General features: G+C 42.2%; 1 protein-coding gene across 5 annotated transcripts in view; it reads right to left on the bottom strand.

Annotated features, from left to right (window-relative positions):
• LOC122780729 (cAMP-specific 3',5'-cyclic phosphodiesterase 4D-like) overlaps positions 1–17,815 on the bottom strand; it is a 92,377-nt gene that overhangs the window by 15,136 nt on the left and 59,426 nt on the right. For 4 of the 5 annotated variants that reach the window (XM_044043931.1, XM_044043930.1, XM_044043932.1 and 1 more), the window contains 2 exons: positions 1,919–2,110; positions 243–279 (listed from right to left, as the gene is read on the bottom strand). In XM_044043931.1, the coding sequence (XP_043899866.1) occupies positions 243–279; positions 1,919–2,110 (229 nt within the window). Of the gene's footprint in view, positions 1–242; positions 280–1,918; positions 2,111–17,049; positions 17,486–17,815 lie in introns of those variants that run through there. The other variant, XM_044043934.1, reaches the window with a different exon arrangement.

The following is a 17,815-nucleotide window of genomic DNA, read 5'->3' as shown; positions in this document are numbered from 1 at the left end:
ACCAAACTATTACTCGATTAATCGAATATGAAAATAATCATCAGATGAAAAAATATGGTCAATTTAATCGCAAAAAACAAATGGTGAAATCCTGCATGGACTGGTTATATGCGTTGAGAAGGGCTTGCAAACCTACACCGTCATGCTTGCTACAAACCATTGCGTCATGCTCTCACATAATGATGATATTAAATACAACATTAGATCAACACTCTTGAAGTACATGTGTAAATGCCACTGACCTGTGCAAATGGAGTCACGATCATGTCTTCTCCATGTCTGCAAAAGCACAAACAAACTGTGACACGGTGTCTTACGTAGAATACCACCTTTAACCAAAGTCTCAAACATACACAAATAAAACACACCAGTAGTGACAACCATTAGGGTTTGTTGTCTCTGGTATCTTTGAGGACTGCAGAGAGAGATAATGCTCATCAGGGTTGGTTTTCAAAGTAAAAGTATAAAAGTATAAGTATATGAAGGGAAAGGAGAGTTTTTGTTTTTGTTGGAGGCAAAGATGGAGTTTGGAGTTAAACCTCAATGGGGCATAGCTATAGATCCACTAGATTCAAATATAAATGAAGTCTAGCGGAGAAGAAGAAAGCCAATTAAGCAGTACACTACATTAAAGGGAGTCAAACCTAAAACTGGTGAATGCCATGGAAGGAGTTATCTGTTTTGCATCCCATGAGGTATAACTAACCCAGTCTTTAAAAATCTGCATTAGGTGAAACGTTTTTTATTATTATTAATACATTTAAATAAAATAACTACAATTCTTCTTCTTGGTGTCAAAATCACTTAATGCAGATTAAGGTATAGTTTTGCAGGACGCCGCTAAGATATACGTGCGTATTGGTATCACTGGAAGTGTACGCAGCCCGGGTAAGTAGCAGTGTTCATGCATCAGGTGTGGAGGGAGTGAACTGTTGGAGAGACACAACTCTTTGGCAGATTTAAGGGCACAGCATGCACCTCATAACCACTCAGACTCCAGGGGAAACCCATGCTGCCAGTGAGAAGGAAAGAGCCAGTCAAGACTGAACGTCCCTGTGTCCAGCAAACATTTTAACTTTGAATTACTACAGATATGCCAGTCTGACTGCGGCACTTGTTTTAAAATGTGTCGGCTCAGTGACCATGGGTTTTACATGTGTCAAATGTGTGTGATGCCAGATCATCTTCCGTCAAATGCTTGCTGGGACTTTTTAGGATAAAACTTTGATAGTGATGTCCACAACACTCAGTTCTCAAAGTTGTGTTCAGGCTAACGTGGGGGGTGGGGATGGGGTGAAGAAAATGGAACACGTTGTAAAGAGGTGGACGGAAAATCCTTCACACTTTCTCTCACCGAGGCAGCCCATTGACTTCCCAATTCTTCAATCCCTCCTCCCTTCAAAACAAAGGAGCAACTCCGTTTACACTGTGGCTTCAAATAGACTGTCAGCTGCACGGAGACCTCTTTAGTTGTATCAACACAAGTTCTGAACTTCGGACTGCAGTCCAGCTTTTGTGGACAGCCTGAATGAATTTGATTTCCCTGACGTGTGCGCGAACAAATGGAAGTGCCAGATGTCACAAATTTACAGTATGAATGACAAAAATAGCTACACAGAACACATATAATCCACGAGTTCTGACGCTGAGCACAGATAAATGTGCATTGGAATCAAAAGGAGGCATGAAGTACACAATAAAGATTCACCACATTCTATATTTAATATCTAATATCTATTTGTTTCTATCAAACTGTGGCCATTAATAGACAAAACACTACATTATCATCATCTTTCAAAGTTTGTGGTGGTTTCTACTGGACCAGCAGTGGCCTCTTTTGCAAAGAAGCAAATCAACACAAAAGCAGAAGTCTAAAGGCGAGTGGGTTTATTTGTGTCAGGATTTTTGAAATACTCACAGGTCACTGGCAGTGGATGAGTTGCGTGACATGGTTTTGGGCGAAAGGTCGAAGTCGGAGTCCGAGCGGTAGAGAAAAGACTCACGGCGCTGACTGTGGGGGAAGTTGGCCTGAAGCACCAGACCAGATCCCGGACTAGTCTGAGAGTCCAGTGGACTGCGACCCACCGACAGGCCATTCTCCAGGTCAAAACTACAGGGAGACAAAGAAGAAATACATAAATACAACTGTTAATTCCTTATTGTGGTCAGTCCTGATACAATGGAGTTCCCCCACCGATAGAAAAATCACAGACATACACACAACGCTCACTTCTTCTAATCAAACACACACTCACACTTTCACTACATCTGTGTGACGACATCGCTGACTTCATGCACGTTACGTCAGTAACGTGCATGAAGCTATTCCAGCTATTCTCTTCTTCTCCATAACAGCTAGAGAAAAAAAAGCAACCCTATGACTTATGTGAGTGCACATCATTATTAGGATTTCGTGTTTTTAAATTGATTTCATTTGTATCGTCAAAACAAAATCAAATTCTCGTCCATTGTCCCGCTGGATTCACTCTGGCTGAATCACAGTTGGACTCGATCCGGGTTTTAATCCCATTGACATCCTTCCAGCCATGAGGTCGGACTGCAGCCTCTGAATTACAGGGTTCAGAATTGCCAACATTCATTCACTAAATTCCCTTCAAAACCCAACATTTTCTTTGAACCAAACTAGATTTTTTTCTTCTTTTTTTTTACCACAAAAGAGCAAAGAGCCAAAAGAGATAAAGATGGACTTGGCAGGCAGACACACACACACACACACACACACACACATCCACAAGAGTCTTCTGAATTATTTCATATAAGTGGATATCTCATGAATGAAATTACACTTCAAACCATGTTACACCGTAAACAACAACAACAAGAGAAAACAGAGCACCGGCAACACAAGGTGGCCTCTGTGTCTATTTTTAGCTCGGCCTGTCTCCGGTGCTCCAGCAATAGCGCCGTCTGATAAATGAGACATGACTGTTATGCAATCGATGCTGAATGAAACAGACCCGATTCACAGGAGCTGAGAGGAGGAGGAGGAGGTGGAGGAGATGAGGAAGGCTGTATCCAGCACAGTGATGTGGTTCCACATCTCGCACCTGATTGGTGTGACCGTGCAAAGAGAGAGAGAGAGAGAGGCGGGGCTACAGCGGGGCTTACCTCAGCAATGACAAACCCCACCTCCCCACCACCACAACACCTCACCCACCCACCTTTTACCCCCCCCCCCAGCTCAGTGTAGTCGGCTGTGACGAGGCTCCATCAGAGGAGCCAGTGACGTCAGAAGCTAAAAATAGATTTTCCTGCCAGGAAAGAGGGGGGAACTGGGAGACTTATGACAGAGCTTACATGGACGACCCTGCTCCCAGACAGGGTGCAGATGATTTGGCCCCCCTTCTCATGAATATATATGGTGCATTCATACGTCGATGGAGAAGAGTTCCCAGCAGAAATATAGTATTTCACATCAGATCATTCTTTTTATCTTTTATTCTGGGTGAGTGCTGTATAGCAAGTATGTCACAGACGAAATGCACAGTATATATATACACATCCTTAAATAATATTAAAATGTTACAGTAAAGGAGTAAAAAAAGTGTGAATTTACATTCTTAGTTCATCTATTCCCTGCCTGATTGAATTTAACCCCACCTCTCTGTTTCCCCTCAGACGTTCAATCAAAAACAGAAACTAGAGCATTAACAGGAGAGAAAAGAAAGAAAGTAGAAAGAACACAATAATCAACATGCAACTCTATCTATTGGTCTATTAAAATGACATGTTCGCCTATTTCTCTCTATTACATCATAGCTGGTGAAGACTGACTGGATTATACTGATATAAAATCAGCTCATTATCACATCAGATCAAAAAAACAGTAAATTCATGGGACCGTGTCGTCACAAAATGTGAGAAAGTCACCACTGGCTGTGAACTGCAAGACAACAACATGACCTGGTTTTACTGGATTATTATTGTTTATAACAGACTCCCCACGTTTTTACTTTCCACAATCTCTCAAATCACAATTTGAAGCAGGTGCCGTTCACTCCATCTTGTTGCTCCTCACTCCTTTATGAATGGGAATGAAAACCAAACAGGCTTCAGACAGGGAGACAGCTCCCACTACTGAGGACAATGTGATACTGCACCGTCTGTCACTGAACAAGTCAAGTAAGGGTCCCACAACACAGAGAGCGGCAGTGATTCTTGTTAGCAGATCATTGTGGAGAAACAAACATCTATTCAAAATAAAATGTGATTTTTAAGACGACAAAGAACACCACAAGTTAAACTGGATTTAAACTTTAAACTTCAGCCACACCTCTGACAACGAGTGAGCAGCCAGAGAGTTTGTTATGGCGAGACAGAGATGGATTCTCTCAGAACAGGTGACTGAAGGTGGATCTGCTCATGATGACAGGAGCAGCAGCTCAATACGCTGGGAAATGCAGTTAATATAAGCTGCACTGAGCTTCCCTGATGGTCAATGGACATCTTCTCGTGAAGTCCAAAAATATGTAAACACAAATGTGAATATCTGGCGAATATACTGCTTATTAATTTCACATATACAAATAAAACAATGAACCAAAAAAAACACAGTTATTACCCACAAATAGATCAATTTACATGCACAAACTGCACATACTCGTGTAGCCTACGTACTTGTTTACATTGGTGCGATAACGAATTACAAGGAAGTTAAGAAATAAAATGATATCAGGAAGGTTAATCAAGTATATGTTACCAATTATTATAAAACAAATGTTTATATTTGATTAGATTATTTATTGTAATTGTACACATGGACATGGAGCAACAGAATTTTTGGAGTACTTTCACTTAAGGTGCATACATAAACACATTTAAAAGAAGTAATAAAAATAAAACTACGTACTAAATCGTAATAAAATAAAAAATATAAATAAAAAAACGGGGTATTTACATGAGGACAAGGACATTATGACACGAGGGAAAAAGCACTGAGGTTCTCCATAGGAAAAACTAATGTTAATGTCAATATGTGCCTATTTTAAAAAGACTGTGTATGAACAGAGTATTTTCTGACATGGAGTGTCATCTTTGAAGTGTTTTACTATGGACCAGACTTTTTAAACAACATCAAACTGTTGATCTACTTCAGCTCATTCTTTCAGATAACTACCATTCTACTACTGACAGACTGAGACACGGGCACACACACACACACACAAACACAAGTTGACCTTGGTTTGCCTCCTGCCTCCAGCATTGTTCTCCGTTTCTCTGACGTAAGTGACAGCTCCCTTTTCTCTCTTTAACTGTTTTACTGAAACTTTTCTCACACACATCCCCTAACACCCACATCCTAACCTCCGCTTTTGTTCGCAGGATGTTTAGTTTGTGCCTCAAAACCATGCTGAAGATGAGGAATCCTTAAAAAAAACACCCCCACACAGACACAGAGCAAACTGTAATTTAAAAGGGGTGATTAACAAAGTTTTCCATTACGCCATGACTCAATTCTAAGTGTTTGAGCACAAGTCGTCTCTGGAAGATAAGTGATTAGACAGAAATTGTAAAACAGGTTAAAGAGAATTGGCCAAATAACACAAATTAGTCAACTGACAGGAAAATGAATGACCAACTAATTGAACACGTTATGAGTTGTTATGGTCATTTCAAACAAAAGGGTCAAACAATGAAAATGAACTGTTAACTGACAAACAAATCAAAACCACTGTTAATCACTTGGATAGCCATCTATTTTCTATCATGGTTTATTAAAATGCTCCTCAGAACAATAAACTTCTCCGGCTTAAATGAACACAGGCCACTTCTCACTGCTGTTCGTGCGTGTGTGGCGAGTGCTCTGTGCCGGGAAACGGAGCCGAGGGATTTAAGGAACTTTTGATTATGTAAGTGAGACTGACACTGATACAGAAAACAACTATCAAGGCCAGATGTTTTTGATTGGCGATGACACAAGGCCCAGGGTTTAAAAGTCAACGCACACACACACACACGCCCCCTCCTGTTTTTCTCCTTGTAGCGTGGGAATTGGCCGAGGGGCCTCAAACATCACACCAGGAAGGAGGCGAGAAGTGAGGAGGAGAAGAGGCTAGTGTGTGTGTAAACCATTAATACAGAGCAAGTGGAGAGCTTAAATATACAAATGACTTCTCTGAAATGAGAACAAAAACAGCATAATGCAGCTGCAACGTCATTGTGTGTGTGTCTGTGTTTGTGTGAGTGCGAGAGAGAATTCAGGGAGTGAAGAGGGTTTGTTTGCTTTGCACCTCAAGTCTATTGTACATTTGATCTGAAAGCTCCAAAAAAAAAAACAACAACCCCCTTCCTCGCCCCGTCTCACCCTGCAAAGCAGAGCTTTCCTTTCGCCGTCACTGTGTGAGGTTTTTGTACGTGTGTGTGCATGTGGCCGTGCATACAAATCCCTCCACGGTCGAGTGGACACAGTTTTTTTCAGTGAATGTCCTCACAATCAGTGTTGTAATGTAGAGTACTAATACTGTACTTGAGCACAAAATTCACATATCTGTACATATTTGTATTTCTGGCAACTTTTACTTTTACTCCACTGCATTTCCTCTAACTATCTTTGTTACAACCAAATAAAATCAGAAGAAGAAGAGTTGGTAATGGTCTGTATTTAAATAGAGCTTTTCTAGTCTTGATGAGCTGTTTTACACTAGAGTTTTGCCATTCACACACTGCAACATGAGGTTAAGTGACACATGTAGACTAGTATAGCCAGGAATTGAACCCACAACCTTTCAGTTTAAAGACAACTCGCCCTACCACTGAACCAATATGGCTCAATCCAGTAAATGTACAGTAAATGTCATAAACTTTAAGACTTCTACTCAAGTAATACTACAAAAAGTCACAGAGAGTGTCTGCATGAGTGCGTCCTTGTCTTTCTGACGACACATGATGGGGAGAGGAACGAGCAGGAAATGTATCCATGACAAATGCAAATGTGTGAATACAGAGACAAGCGACAGAAAGAGAGAGAAAGAAAGAGAGAGAGAGAGAGAGAGAGAATCTGCTTCCTGTATAAAATAAAAAAATCCAGATGGCGAGTTAAAGACCCCATGTCTGCACTGTGTGGAATGGATGAGCAGAAACATTTTGCCTCAGTCCTGTGAGGATTTTGTGAGGGAAGTCTGCAGACAGATAGCTGCTCGTTGTGTGTCATTTGCTCGGTGATATAGATCATTTTCATTTGTACATATACACTATACTCTTTCAAAGACCAGCAACTGCTACTGGTACTTTTGTAGTGCATTGCTATGTTTTCAAATTTCCACACCCTGCTCAGTTTCCTTAATACTGTACACGCTAGGCCAATTCTTCTTTTGACATCAGCGGCGCAGCTTCCATCCTGAGATAAGAAACTTTCACTTTCTCTAATTCTTCTCCTCTGAGCTGTATTTTCAGCATTTTAGCATTGGCTTCCATGCAATGGAGATGGAGTCGCCTCCTGGTGGCTTTTCAGTGAATTCTTACATTCCGATTACCTTCCCCTGCCAAAATAGCAGACTAGCTCCAGCTCTTAGATATGGTGTATGATCACAGCTGACAGTGGGCATGAGGTGACAGGGTGCCTGACCACACGTGGGCTGACAAACTTTAAGAGTTTCATTCATGCTCACACCTATGATCCATTTACCTCCTCCCATCTCCCATCAAACTAACCTGCATGTCTTTGGACTGCGGGTGGAAACCCAAACACACACACACACACACACACACACACGATGAGAACATGCAAACTCCACAGAAGAAAAGACAAAGGCCCAGGTCACTCGGCAGGTTTGACCCTGCTGCAACCCTCTTCCAGTGACAGGTTGTGATTCAACCATCAAACATACAGTATCACATGGACAATGTATTTGATTTGTAATAGAAATGGCAGTAAAATAGTCACAAATTTGCCCTTGTCATAATCGTGAATTGTCATCTTTTAAAAAGTGGATCCCCACTGAGAAAAAGGTTTGGGAAACACATAGAGCGCTTGAGCTGAAGACCGCGCCTCCCCGAGGAAACAGTTGCTGTTTCCCTTCACCTGACCGGCCACTGTAGATCCCTGTCCAAACAGCAAACTCTGCATCCAACGTCAACATCTGATCTCAGAGCAGCTCATGTCCCTCTAAATATAGCCAAGGGGAGGAGAAGGTTGCACAGAGTCAAGTCAGCTGGTGTGTTTATTATTTTTCTGCGTGACCTCTGACCTACAGGCAGAGGAAGGACGGCTGCCTTCAAGAGCAGAAGAACTCTATGGAGAAAAAAGAAGAAGAAGAAAGACGGCGAAGGCACAAAAGTTACCCAGGCCCAGCGTTAGTGTGTACATTAACGCTGTTACACACTGCAGACTGAAGGAAACCCAGAACAGAGCAAACACTCACTGAACCTTTTTTCGCCACGTTCGAAATTCGCCACTGACGTAATTCGTCAACCAAAGTGCCTTTCCGCTTTGCAGAGCTCAGGAAAACTGAACTGATTGTCGAGGTAATGATGCAGATACACACACAAATGCAGTGTTAATTGGCACTTCCGGGCTATGGCCTCTTTAATATTATACATAAACTATTCTGTTAGCATACGGTATTTCAACACTAGCTGCATCATCATTTGCATACGTTGTGATAGATTCTGGGCTAAAGCTTCAACTCTATTCCACTGCCAGGTTGACTTTCCCTTCAAGTTAAGATACATTCTGGTTACACCGAGCACAGTAATCAACGTACTACCTTTTCTGATTCATGTGCCGCAGCTACGGAACTACAGAGAGAATTTAGGGAGCTTTTATTTGGGGAAACAAAACGGTCACTTTTGAGATATCGGAAAAATATTTTTACCTGCTACAATGGGGCAGATGTTTTTAGCGTGCGAGCGCCTCTGTGTGTGTGTCACACACGATCACCTGTGTGTGACATGTCCTGTTTTGAGTCATTTGGAAGGTGTTGATATGTCTGCGTGTCTGTGGACACAACAGCGTCCCAACAGTGCAAAATATCACGGTACATTACAGGTGTGCATTTGTTGTGTTGCTGCAGTTCAAGAATAGCCTGCCAATGCGACGAACCATAAAGTAAAGTGACCATAATATCAGACTGACCCTTTAAATTTCAGCGCTGTTATGAATATTCTAGGGATGCAAGATATTGGACTTTATGCTGACTTATTGGGAGTTATTGTGCCGATTTCTTTTAATACTTACTCATGGCACAGCAAACTTTGCAGCAAGTTGATGTTAATAAATGAATGTACAGCTGGGTGAGAGGGGCTTCTGTGTTTGTCATGAGCTTAAGTGTTCTCCTTATGGACTAAAATCTGTGTTTGTCTTATTCTTGTATCCATGTTCTTAAAATGCCTTATAGAAAACCTGTCAAATGTCTGGTGCAGCGCTGAAGAGGTTAAATGTTTGGAGTCCAGGGTGCCTCAAAGGTTGATTCACAAGCTGGAAGAGTATTGATCCTGGAGTCTATGTGCAGTGGTTAGCTCTGTCCGTCCAGCCAGGGACAAATCCATACAGTGGCTGATCAGCATTAACATCATTAGAAACTGGTTAGAGGAGATAACACACTGGGCCAGAACCACCAGAACCACACACACACACACTCACACACACTCAGTGTATGATTACTGCCCCAGCAGTAGAGATCTAGATTTGGCTCCAGCATCGACCTGAAAATCGAACCACCTTACATCACACTAATGCACAACTGGACAGGCTGGTTTAGGACACACGCACAAGCACGCACGCACGCACGCACACACACACACACACACACATTCACGCACACACTCCTGTCTTTGCACAGCAACAGGCCATGTTGTGTGTTGTTCTAATCATGTTCATATGGCACTAATTGGCGCCTTTCAGTGATTAAATCCAGAGGTGAGGCACGAGTGTGCCACTTCCTCCTTTAATTAGGCGAGGGCAACCCAGGAGCAGCCAATCAGATCACTGATCAGTGGGACAGGACAAGATGGAAACAACAGAGTCTGTTTTTAGGCTCTTACTTGATGTATAGCCTTGAAGTTCTAATCATCGTTAAAAAAATAGTCTGATTAATATTGAATAGAATAAAAAGGCACTGGATGAAACACTAGAAAGGTCAAAAACACCTTTTTCTCCCCGGGTGTCATGTTGTGCCATTCAGTGTTTGCGTCGCCACTGAGTTACTGTGGTCTAGTCGAGCGTGTTGGTTTAAGTTTGGTGACACAGGAATCTGTGTATTCAAAATGATGAGGGGTTTCATGCAGTGAGGTCTGCTAAAAATGACACATCTGGAAAAAGTGTTGTAGTGATTTTGTTTTCTCTACGAGCAGATGCCATGGATTTTGTAGCGTAGGAGAAAGAGCTGCATGACCCGTACATGATATTTAAACACACTCACACACGACACCGGGTAATTACAGGGGGTTTTATAGAGACAGAGGTTCAATGTGTAAAATTTAGAAGGGTTTATTAGTAGAAATAAATACACTACAGTTGTTTGTATAAGTGTATAATCACATTTTCATTTTCATAGCCTTATAATAAGCATTTATGTATTTAGGGAAGGGCCTTTACAGAGACTGTCATCATGCCAGCGCGTGCGTTTCGTGTTGTAAATGTAACATTTTAGAACAAAAGACGAATAACGGTTCGCTCGCTTTAAATAGCTCTTGATCCATAAATGTACACTGACTAGAATGTTTTTTTTTTCACTGTTGATATTTTTGTGCCTGGATGGATGGATAGATAGATATGTACCTGTCATAAAAGCGAGAAAATATTTTTCAGAAATCTTCCAAAAACCTGCTAAAAACTAAAAATCTTATCGTTACTTATTCGGCAGATAAAGTGAATTCACCTTTTCACATCCAATTTTAAGCCGGCTCACTGAGCTTCTTCCCTGAGAAGTCGGGAATTAATCAAGCATAACATTCAACCACTAAAACTAATTTAAGTAAACAACTACACTTTGACATCTCAATCCAGAAATGATAATATGCTTTACTATTTTTTTCTGTTACTTTGTAGAACAGTACATTTCAAAATTCATGGATAACAACAATAATAGTTATATTTCAGCATTAAAAATATAATTTCACTCGAAGAGCGTCTACATACTGGTGTATTAACTACCTAGAAACTAGAAACATAAAAAATGACTTTTACACTCTTACATTTGTTAAGCACTCTATGTGTGTGTGTGTGTGTATCTGTAACAACAATTTCCCAACCTGGCAACCTGCTTTGTGGGTGGAGCCGTGAAGTCGATGTGAAGCTTTGCCTGAGGGGGCTACATTTATTTACATTGTTTATTGTTTCATTCATTCAGTTCAGTCCACTGAATGTTACTTTTGTCCTAAAGCTACAAGAAAATGCTAGAACACAGCTTCTAATGTGGAGTGTACGTCCTCTCCCTCAGCTGATCATCATTTTGGGAGTCCCAAAGACGTCAAGATTACATCCAGTCCACTCTTGCAACACAAGCACACACAGTCACGGTCGCGCTCGTCTACTGACGTCAGTTGTGGTTTCACAGCAGTCACCGCGCTGCCGAGTGAGCAGCAACGGAGGCCTGCAATTACTCCCAGCCCAACGCCGCTCGCTGCAGCTCCTCACATTTTTTCCACCAAATAAGAGACTAGAGAATGCAAAGGATGCTATGAAACACGCTATAAAGATATGAGCCGGAAAGCAGCTGGCTGAGCTTGTGGACGCAGTGGGACTTGTGTTGAGACATGTTTGCCGAAGGAGCCGAGCAAAAGTGACTCCAGGGGGAAGGAGCAGAGGCTTCCTGTGGTTCGGTGGGTTGAGGCGTTAACTGGGATTTGTCAATGATTTGGGATCGAGTCCAGGGAGCACCCACTGACACATCAATAGTTTTGTCCTCACGAGGGGTCAAACATTTCTTTTATTATTATTAAAGGACGGATTCCTGTTAAGTGTTTCTGTAGGGAACGATTCAGTGATGTTGACCTGCTGGATTGGAACAGCTGGATATGACAGACTGTAGAATCACAGGCATGTGCGGTGACAGGAGAGGGGAAAACGAGTCACGTCTTTGACATTCCGTGCAACAGCTGTATACATCTTCTAATAGGACAAGGACCCTGGACAAGAGACCCATCATCAGTTGTCTGAGAACAGAAGAGTACGACCAATCACAGCATGTACACGCAAAGGGTGAAAGTCATTGACACGCAGCCAGTGGATGGGAAAAGAAGATCAAGGAGGACGTTCACGTCTGACGCCAGAGACACAGATCTGTCAACATACTGCATGTTTTTAATCAGCTGTTATTTGCTCAAAAATAACTCATAAAAATTCATAAAACATCTTTACTGATATAGTAAAAAATACTTTGGATCCTGCATCAAAGTAAAAATCAGTTTATCTGAATGTTATATATCAATTTTGTGGGTACAACTTAAAATTATTATCGTCGTCCAACCTAATCCAACAACCTAATGCCCACCGTTATTCCGTTCAGCATCTGTTCTGACAAAGAAAAGCAAAGAGTCGGCACATTTGTCAAACGAGAACCAGCAGATGCTGGTAAGTTTGCTTCAAAATAACAACAACAAATCATTGCAACTGTGGTTTACACGGCAGGGACCATGCAGATAAACATTGTTATGTAACTATAAATCATTAAAGATGTAATGCACATTGGGAATTTACATCTAAAGTGTGACCTACATGACCTAAACTTGACGTTTTAATGGATCCGAACATTTTTTTTTTTTTTAAATCAAAGGAGTAATAAGAATAGCTTTACCATGTTGTTGTAGTTGAGAAATCTCCAGACTATTTCCCATCTCTTTATAAACAGAAACAAGTGAAGCTGTGCCACAAATCCCATCTTTACATGTAACCTACTCCATTAGCCGGCCTCTCTACGAGTGGAAGCACTTGCATCAGAAAACACAGCCCAGTGTGCTGCACTGACAGTTCTGTGGCAGATGATGCACAGTTCTGGTCCCTGCACTGAATCAATGCTATTGCACAACCGCCATAACCAAACCAAACCCCAGAGACACACATACTGTAACAGCGAGTGATGCAAGTGAGTTAAAGGCGACATAGACCGGAAGCTCCAATTAATGCTGCGTTTGTGAGTGTATCTGCATCATTACCTCGTTTATGAAACCCTAAAGTGTCAGAACAAACAGTTCAGCCACTGCTGAGAAAATAGGGTTTTATTGTTTTCCTGGGCTCTGCGAAGCGGAGCGGCACTTCCTTAATTTGATGTCGTCATCAGAAATCCTCATCACTCCTCTCACCACCGTAGCGCCTCCTGGTGCGGGCACTAGTCTGGGCACATCCGGTTGCGTACATTCAACTGTAGAAGAAGAAGAACTACTCTCATTGTAGCTGCTGAGATGCAGAGCATCCACCGTGCCAGAGGGGGAGCTGTGTATCTGAGAGCTGGCCTATCTATTACGTCACTTCCAGGTACCTGGCCAATCACAGGACAGTGGGAAAGCTCTTGTTGGCTGGCCAATCACAACACAGTCCACGTTCTGCGGGTGTGATTTTGGTCTGAAACAGCGCGGCTGACAAGAGCGTCAGTGAGGAGATATCTTGATCGGCTCGTTTGCAGCAAGCAGTAGGTTTTAACCATGAAAACAAGTTAATATATGTAAGTAGACCTCCATAACTAACATATATGTGTGATACAAGCATTCGATGTCGCCTTTAAACAGATGCAATCCATCAGCGCTGTCAGGACAGGTGAGTGAAGTGGACAGCACTCACAGTCACAGCGAACGTGACTCTCCATTTACAGTATGTTGCAACATGCTGGCAACCCGCAGGGACCTTTGACCCCATGGAAGTGAGCTGTGCGTCCTGTTGCAGTGTGCTGACACGGGCTGAGGCCCCGAGGGCTAGTCAACCTGCTGTGACACCAGCAAAGGTCAGGTGTGATTCCTGTACGTATGGAGGAGACGGGCTGTGAGCAAGCACAAAGAGGCAGAACATACCTGTGTGGAAACGACACAGAGAGCGTCTCAGATGCTCCATGCTGATCTGATATGATGGAGGTTTCTGTCAAACAGACTCAGCAACAACCTGTCCTTTCTTTGTTCATTAGTTCAGGTAAATAAACAAGGGATGTTTCGATCTCAAGTATCAGATCAGAGCCGATCTGAGTAATTTCTCACTATCTGGAAATCTCATGACCTCTCTCTAATCTTCTGGCATATTTCCACCATGATACAGTTCAGTTTGGTACAGTGTGGAATGGTAAAGCCCTCAGTCAGACTTGCGTTTCAACTAAGAACAGTAGAGATACGTAGCGTGACGTTTTACCGGTGCGACGACAACGAACAACCACTTTGTCAAACTTTGTATGAGAATGGACTGCAGGCGTTGAGGAAACACCTGTCGCTTTTCTGTCACCCCAATCAGCTGACTGATGAGGGTCTAGCTCCACCTGTACCCTACAATTACTCTGGTACCACAAGGGTATTTTCGTTATTTTGGTATTATTCTAATAGAAATGCAAAAAAATGACGTACTCATGTGCGACAGAGCTGTGCACATGAGCAGGTCCTTCATGTAGCTCAGCTGTAAACTGCAGCAGCGGCTTTATTTGGGTCAGACTCATCTTGGCATTCACTTGTGCTTGATATAATTGGCCCAATTTTTAATATGGTGCCTTCTTTTGATCAGCTCCTATCTGTGCCCAGTGCACTGCAGTGTGTGCACACACACACATTTACACACTTTAGCGGGGACCGTAGCAGGTGAACATCACTGCAGCTCAAGTTTACAATGAAACTCATCCATGTTTGTACAGAATATAAACGTAAATGATTTGAATGAAACCGCCTGTTTTACAAACATGTAGAGAAGTGACATTTTTCACTATTTTGGTGCCAGTTTAACAGTATACTGTACACACCCACACCCACACCCACACACACACACACACACACACACACTCTACCTGGAGTACCTAAATCCTAAGAGCAGGAGTCTGTTTTTATTTCTCTCTCAACCTCAGTTAAAAATATTAGTTACTTTAACGACAGTAAGCATCTTTCAAAAAAGCAAATAAGTATCTCGGCAGACGCAAGTATCGGATCGGGACACATTATCTGCACAAACTACAACATGGAACAGGGGCCAAAAAGCTGAAATCATGAGAAATCATTTATCACCAATGATCAAATCTTAGATGAAGTGCAACATTTCAATTTATTGTCAGTTGTATGTCTTTTATGTTACATGTTGTATTGATCTTTGACCTTAATAGTGTATGTTTTAATAATTAATGTTTTAATTTCTTTTCTGGGATTTTGTATGGCTGCTACTGTGGCCAGGTCTCTCTTGCTCTCTCTGATCTCAATGTGACTTCCTGGTCAAATATAAACTAATAAATATAAACTATATATGTATATAAACTAAACTATATATGTGTATATATATATACACACACACATATAGAGATCAGAGAGAGCGAGAGAGACCTACATACATATATATATATATGTATGTATGTATTTACATATACACACATATATGAATATACATCTACATGTATATATTGTCATTCCCCAACCCTAATGACAAGATGAGCAGAGGGTATGTGGGACATGACGTGACAACCGTTCCTACACAGATGTTTATGAAACACCTCTTCTGCCAAAACTAACTGTCTAACCTCTAACTTCTTTATGAGGTGAATCTATGACGAAGGAGGTGGCGGCGGCAGCGGCATTTTTTCATCCAAATGAAAAGGAAACTACAAGGGAGATAAAAGGGAGTATGACGATTACAGCGCCGTAGACGCTCCTCTCTGCTGCTCTTCTTTTGCCAGTGTTAGTACACACATGTGGTTAGTCTATCAGTCCTATAAATACAACTGACTCGCCGTTCATTAGCAATCTCTGTTTGAAGATCTTTTTTATTGGTGGTTTGACATTATAGAGACACTTTGATCCCCCCCCCCACACACACACACACACACACACACCATCCCACCCTCCCCCATCCAAACAAGCTGACGCCGGCATGTCTTTCTCAAAGACCGACTGCAAAATTAGTCCTTTTTTTTATCTCTATGCGACTCTTGATGGAACAGTGCACTTTTATGTACACTGAAAATGTGAATGTGGTGTTTGAACTTAACTCCAGCTCATCTTACAGTATGTTTTTGATATACTGTGTATTCTATACGCAGGCTACTATTCGCCTTTGGCACTGAGGGGTTACACATAACACAATCAGCTCAAGAAAAAAGAAACCATTAGCAATTGTTCTCGATACAAAGAACTGGCTGAAATCCAGAGGGGGGGAAAACTGTTTATAGTATCCATTGAAAAACTGGAGAAGTGAGTTTAAGGTTGTGAAACCCCGGGAGCAAAAACGATTAAAAAGTAATGTTAAAAAAAAAAATATATATACATATACATATATATATATGTATATAAAGTCACTAAGATTTTAATGCTGATTCATATCTTCCTCTTGGAACACATCAGTGTGTCTGACTCACCGCTCAATAAGACAAAAACAGTTAAAAAGCCAAACTGACTCATTAAGTCAGCCTGAGCTCAGCTCGGCTCTGTCAGCTTTATTTCATGGCAGATAAACAACATTAAAATAATTCAGCTCTGACGAGTAAAGAGCGGAGGCTTTGCCCGAGTACGGATTCTGTCTCTCTGACCTTCTTACACCTGACACACTGTGTCAAAGAAAAGTGGCTGGAAGTTTGTTTCCTGATCACAATAAGTGTTGGATTAAGGAGTGGAATTACTTCAGCTGCTGGCACCTAAATGAGCTGTGATCTTCAACACGTTAGGGGATTAAACCAACATATTAATACATATTATTAAGCACTGTACTGTAAAAATGAACATCACATGGACATGTGCTGCAGAAGCACCGTCACGCTCGCAAATTGTAATTAAAACAGTGCAGTAAAGTTGGGGTGACTTGTTTTATATTTGAATAATCACACGATTTGCGTCAGAGGACGAATTGTGAAACTCTGCTGTAAAGGAAAACAGACAGCAGTGTGTTATAGTTGTGCAACATCTGGACTGAAACCACATCTGGCCTACCGCCTGCGCTTCTGCACGATGTCGATGGGTCGGTTGACGGCGCACGGAGAGCCGCAGATATTCCCGTTCCGCGCTTTCAAGTAGCGATCCTGGGCCGAGAAGGCCGGAAACATACAGTTAGTGGGCAAACTCATGTCTGTAGTTTGTTGGGTTGTTTTTTGTTTGTTTGTTTGTTTGTTTGTTTTTGTCTCCCTGCTGCTTTTGTTCCTGCGCGCTAATCTTCCTCTTCCTCCTCCCCCGTGCGCTCCTGTGCTCCTCGGCTCTGGTGCGATCTGTCCTCTCCCTTCTCGCCGCACCACGTTTCCATTGACGCGCGGACCGACGGAGGAAAGCCCTCCTCGGCGTATTCCAGCGGCATAGCCTCGACTCCGAGGCGAAGAGACGGCGAAGAGGAGACGAGGGGATCGAACACACAGAGAGAGAGAGAGAGAGAGTGAGATGAAGAGAGGGAGAGTTACTTCCTAACTTGCTCAGTAGGGGCTGGCGCAAGTCGTGGCTGTTCGGAGATCAAATCCACATGAAGGAGTTCAGGGCTGGACGCTCTCTCTTCTCTAGAGACACACTCCTCCCTCTCTCTCTCTCTCTCTCTCTCTCTCTCTCTCTCTCTCTCTCCTTCCAGCACATGGACTTCTGTGCCTTTGAAACAGACACGAGACACGTGCGTGTGTGTACAAATGTTTATGAGCGAGTAAGAGCGACATGGAGTGGGTTTGTGTCATGTGCGTCTATGTGTGTATTAAAATACAGTATATATCTGTGTGTGTGT

Source organism: Solea senegalensis, linkage group LG14 (genome assembly GCF_019176455.1).
Source record: "Solea senegalensis isolate Sse05_10M linkage group LG14, IFAPA_SoseM_1, whole genome shotgun sequence".
In the NCBI taxonomy this organism is placed as follows: Eukaryota; Metazoa; Chordata; class Actinopteri; order Pleuronectiformes; family Soleidae; genus Solea; species Solea senegalensis.
Note: the sequence above shows the minus strand (reverse complement) of the source record. Positions and strands in the feature narration are given on the sequence as shown.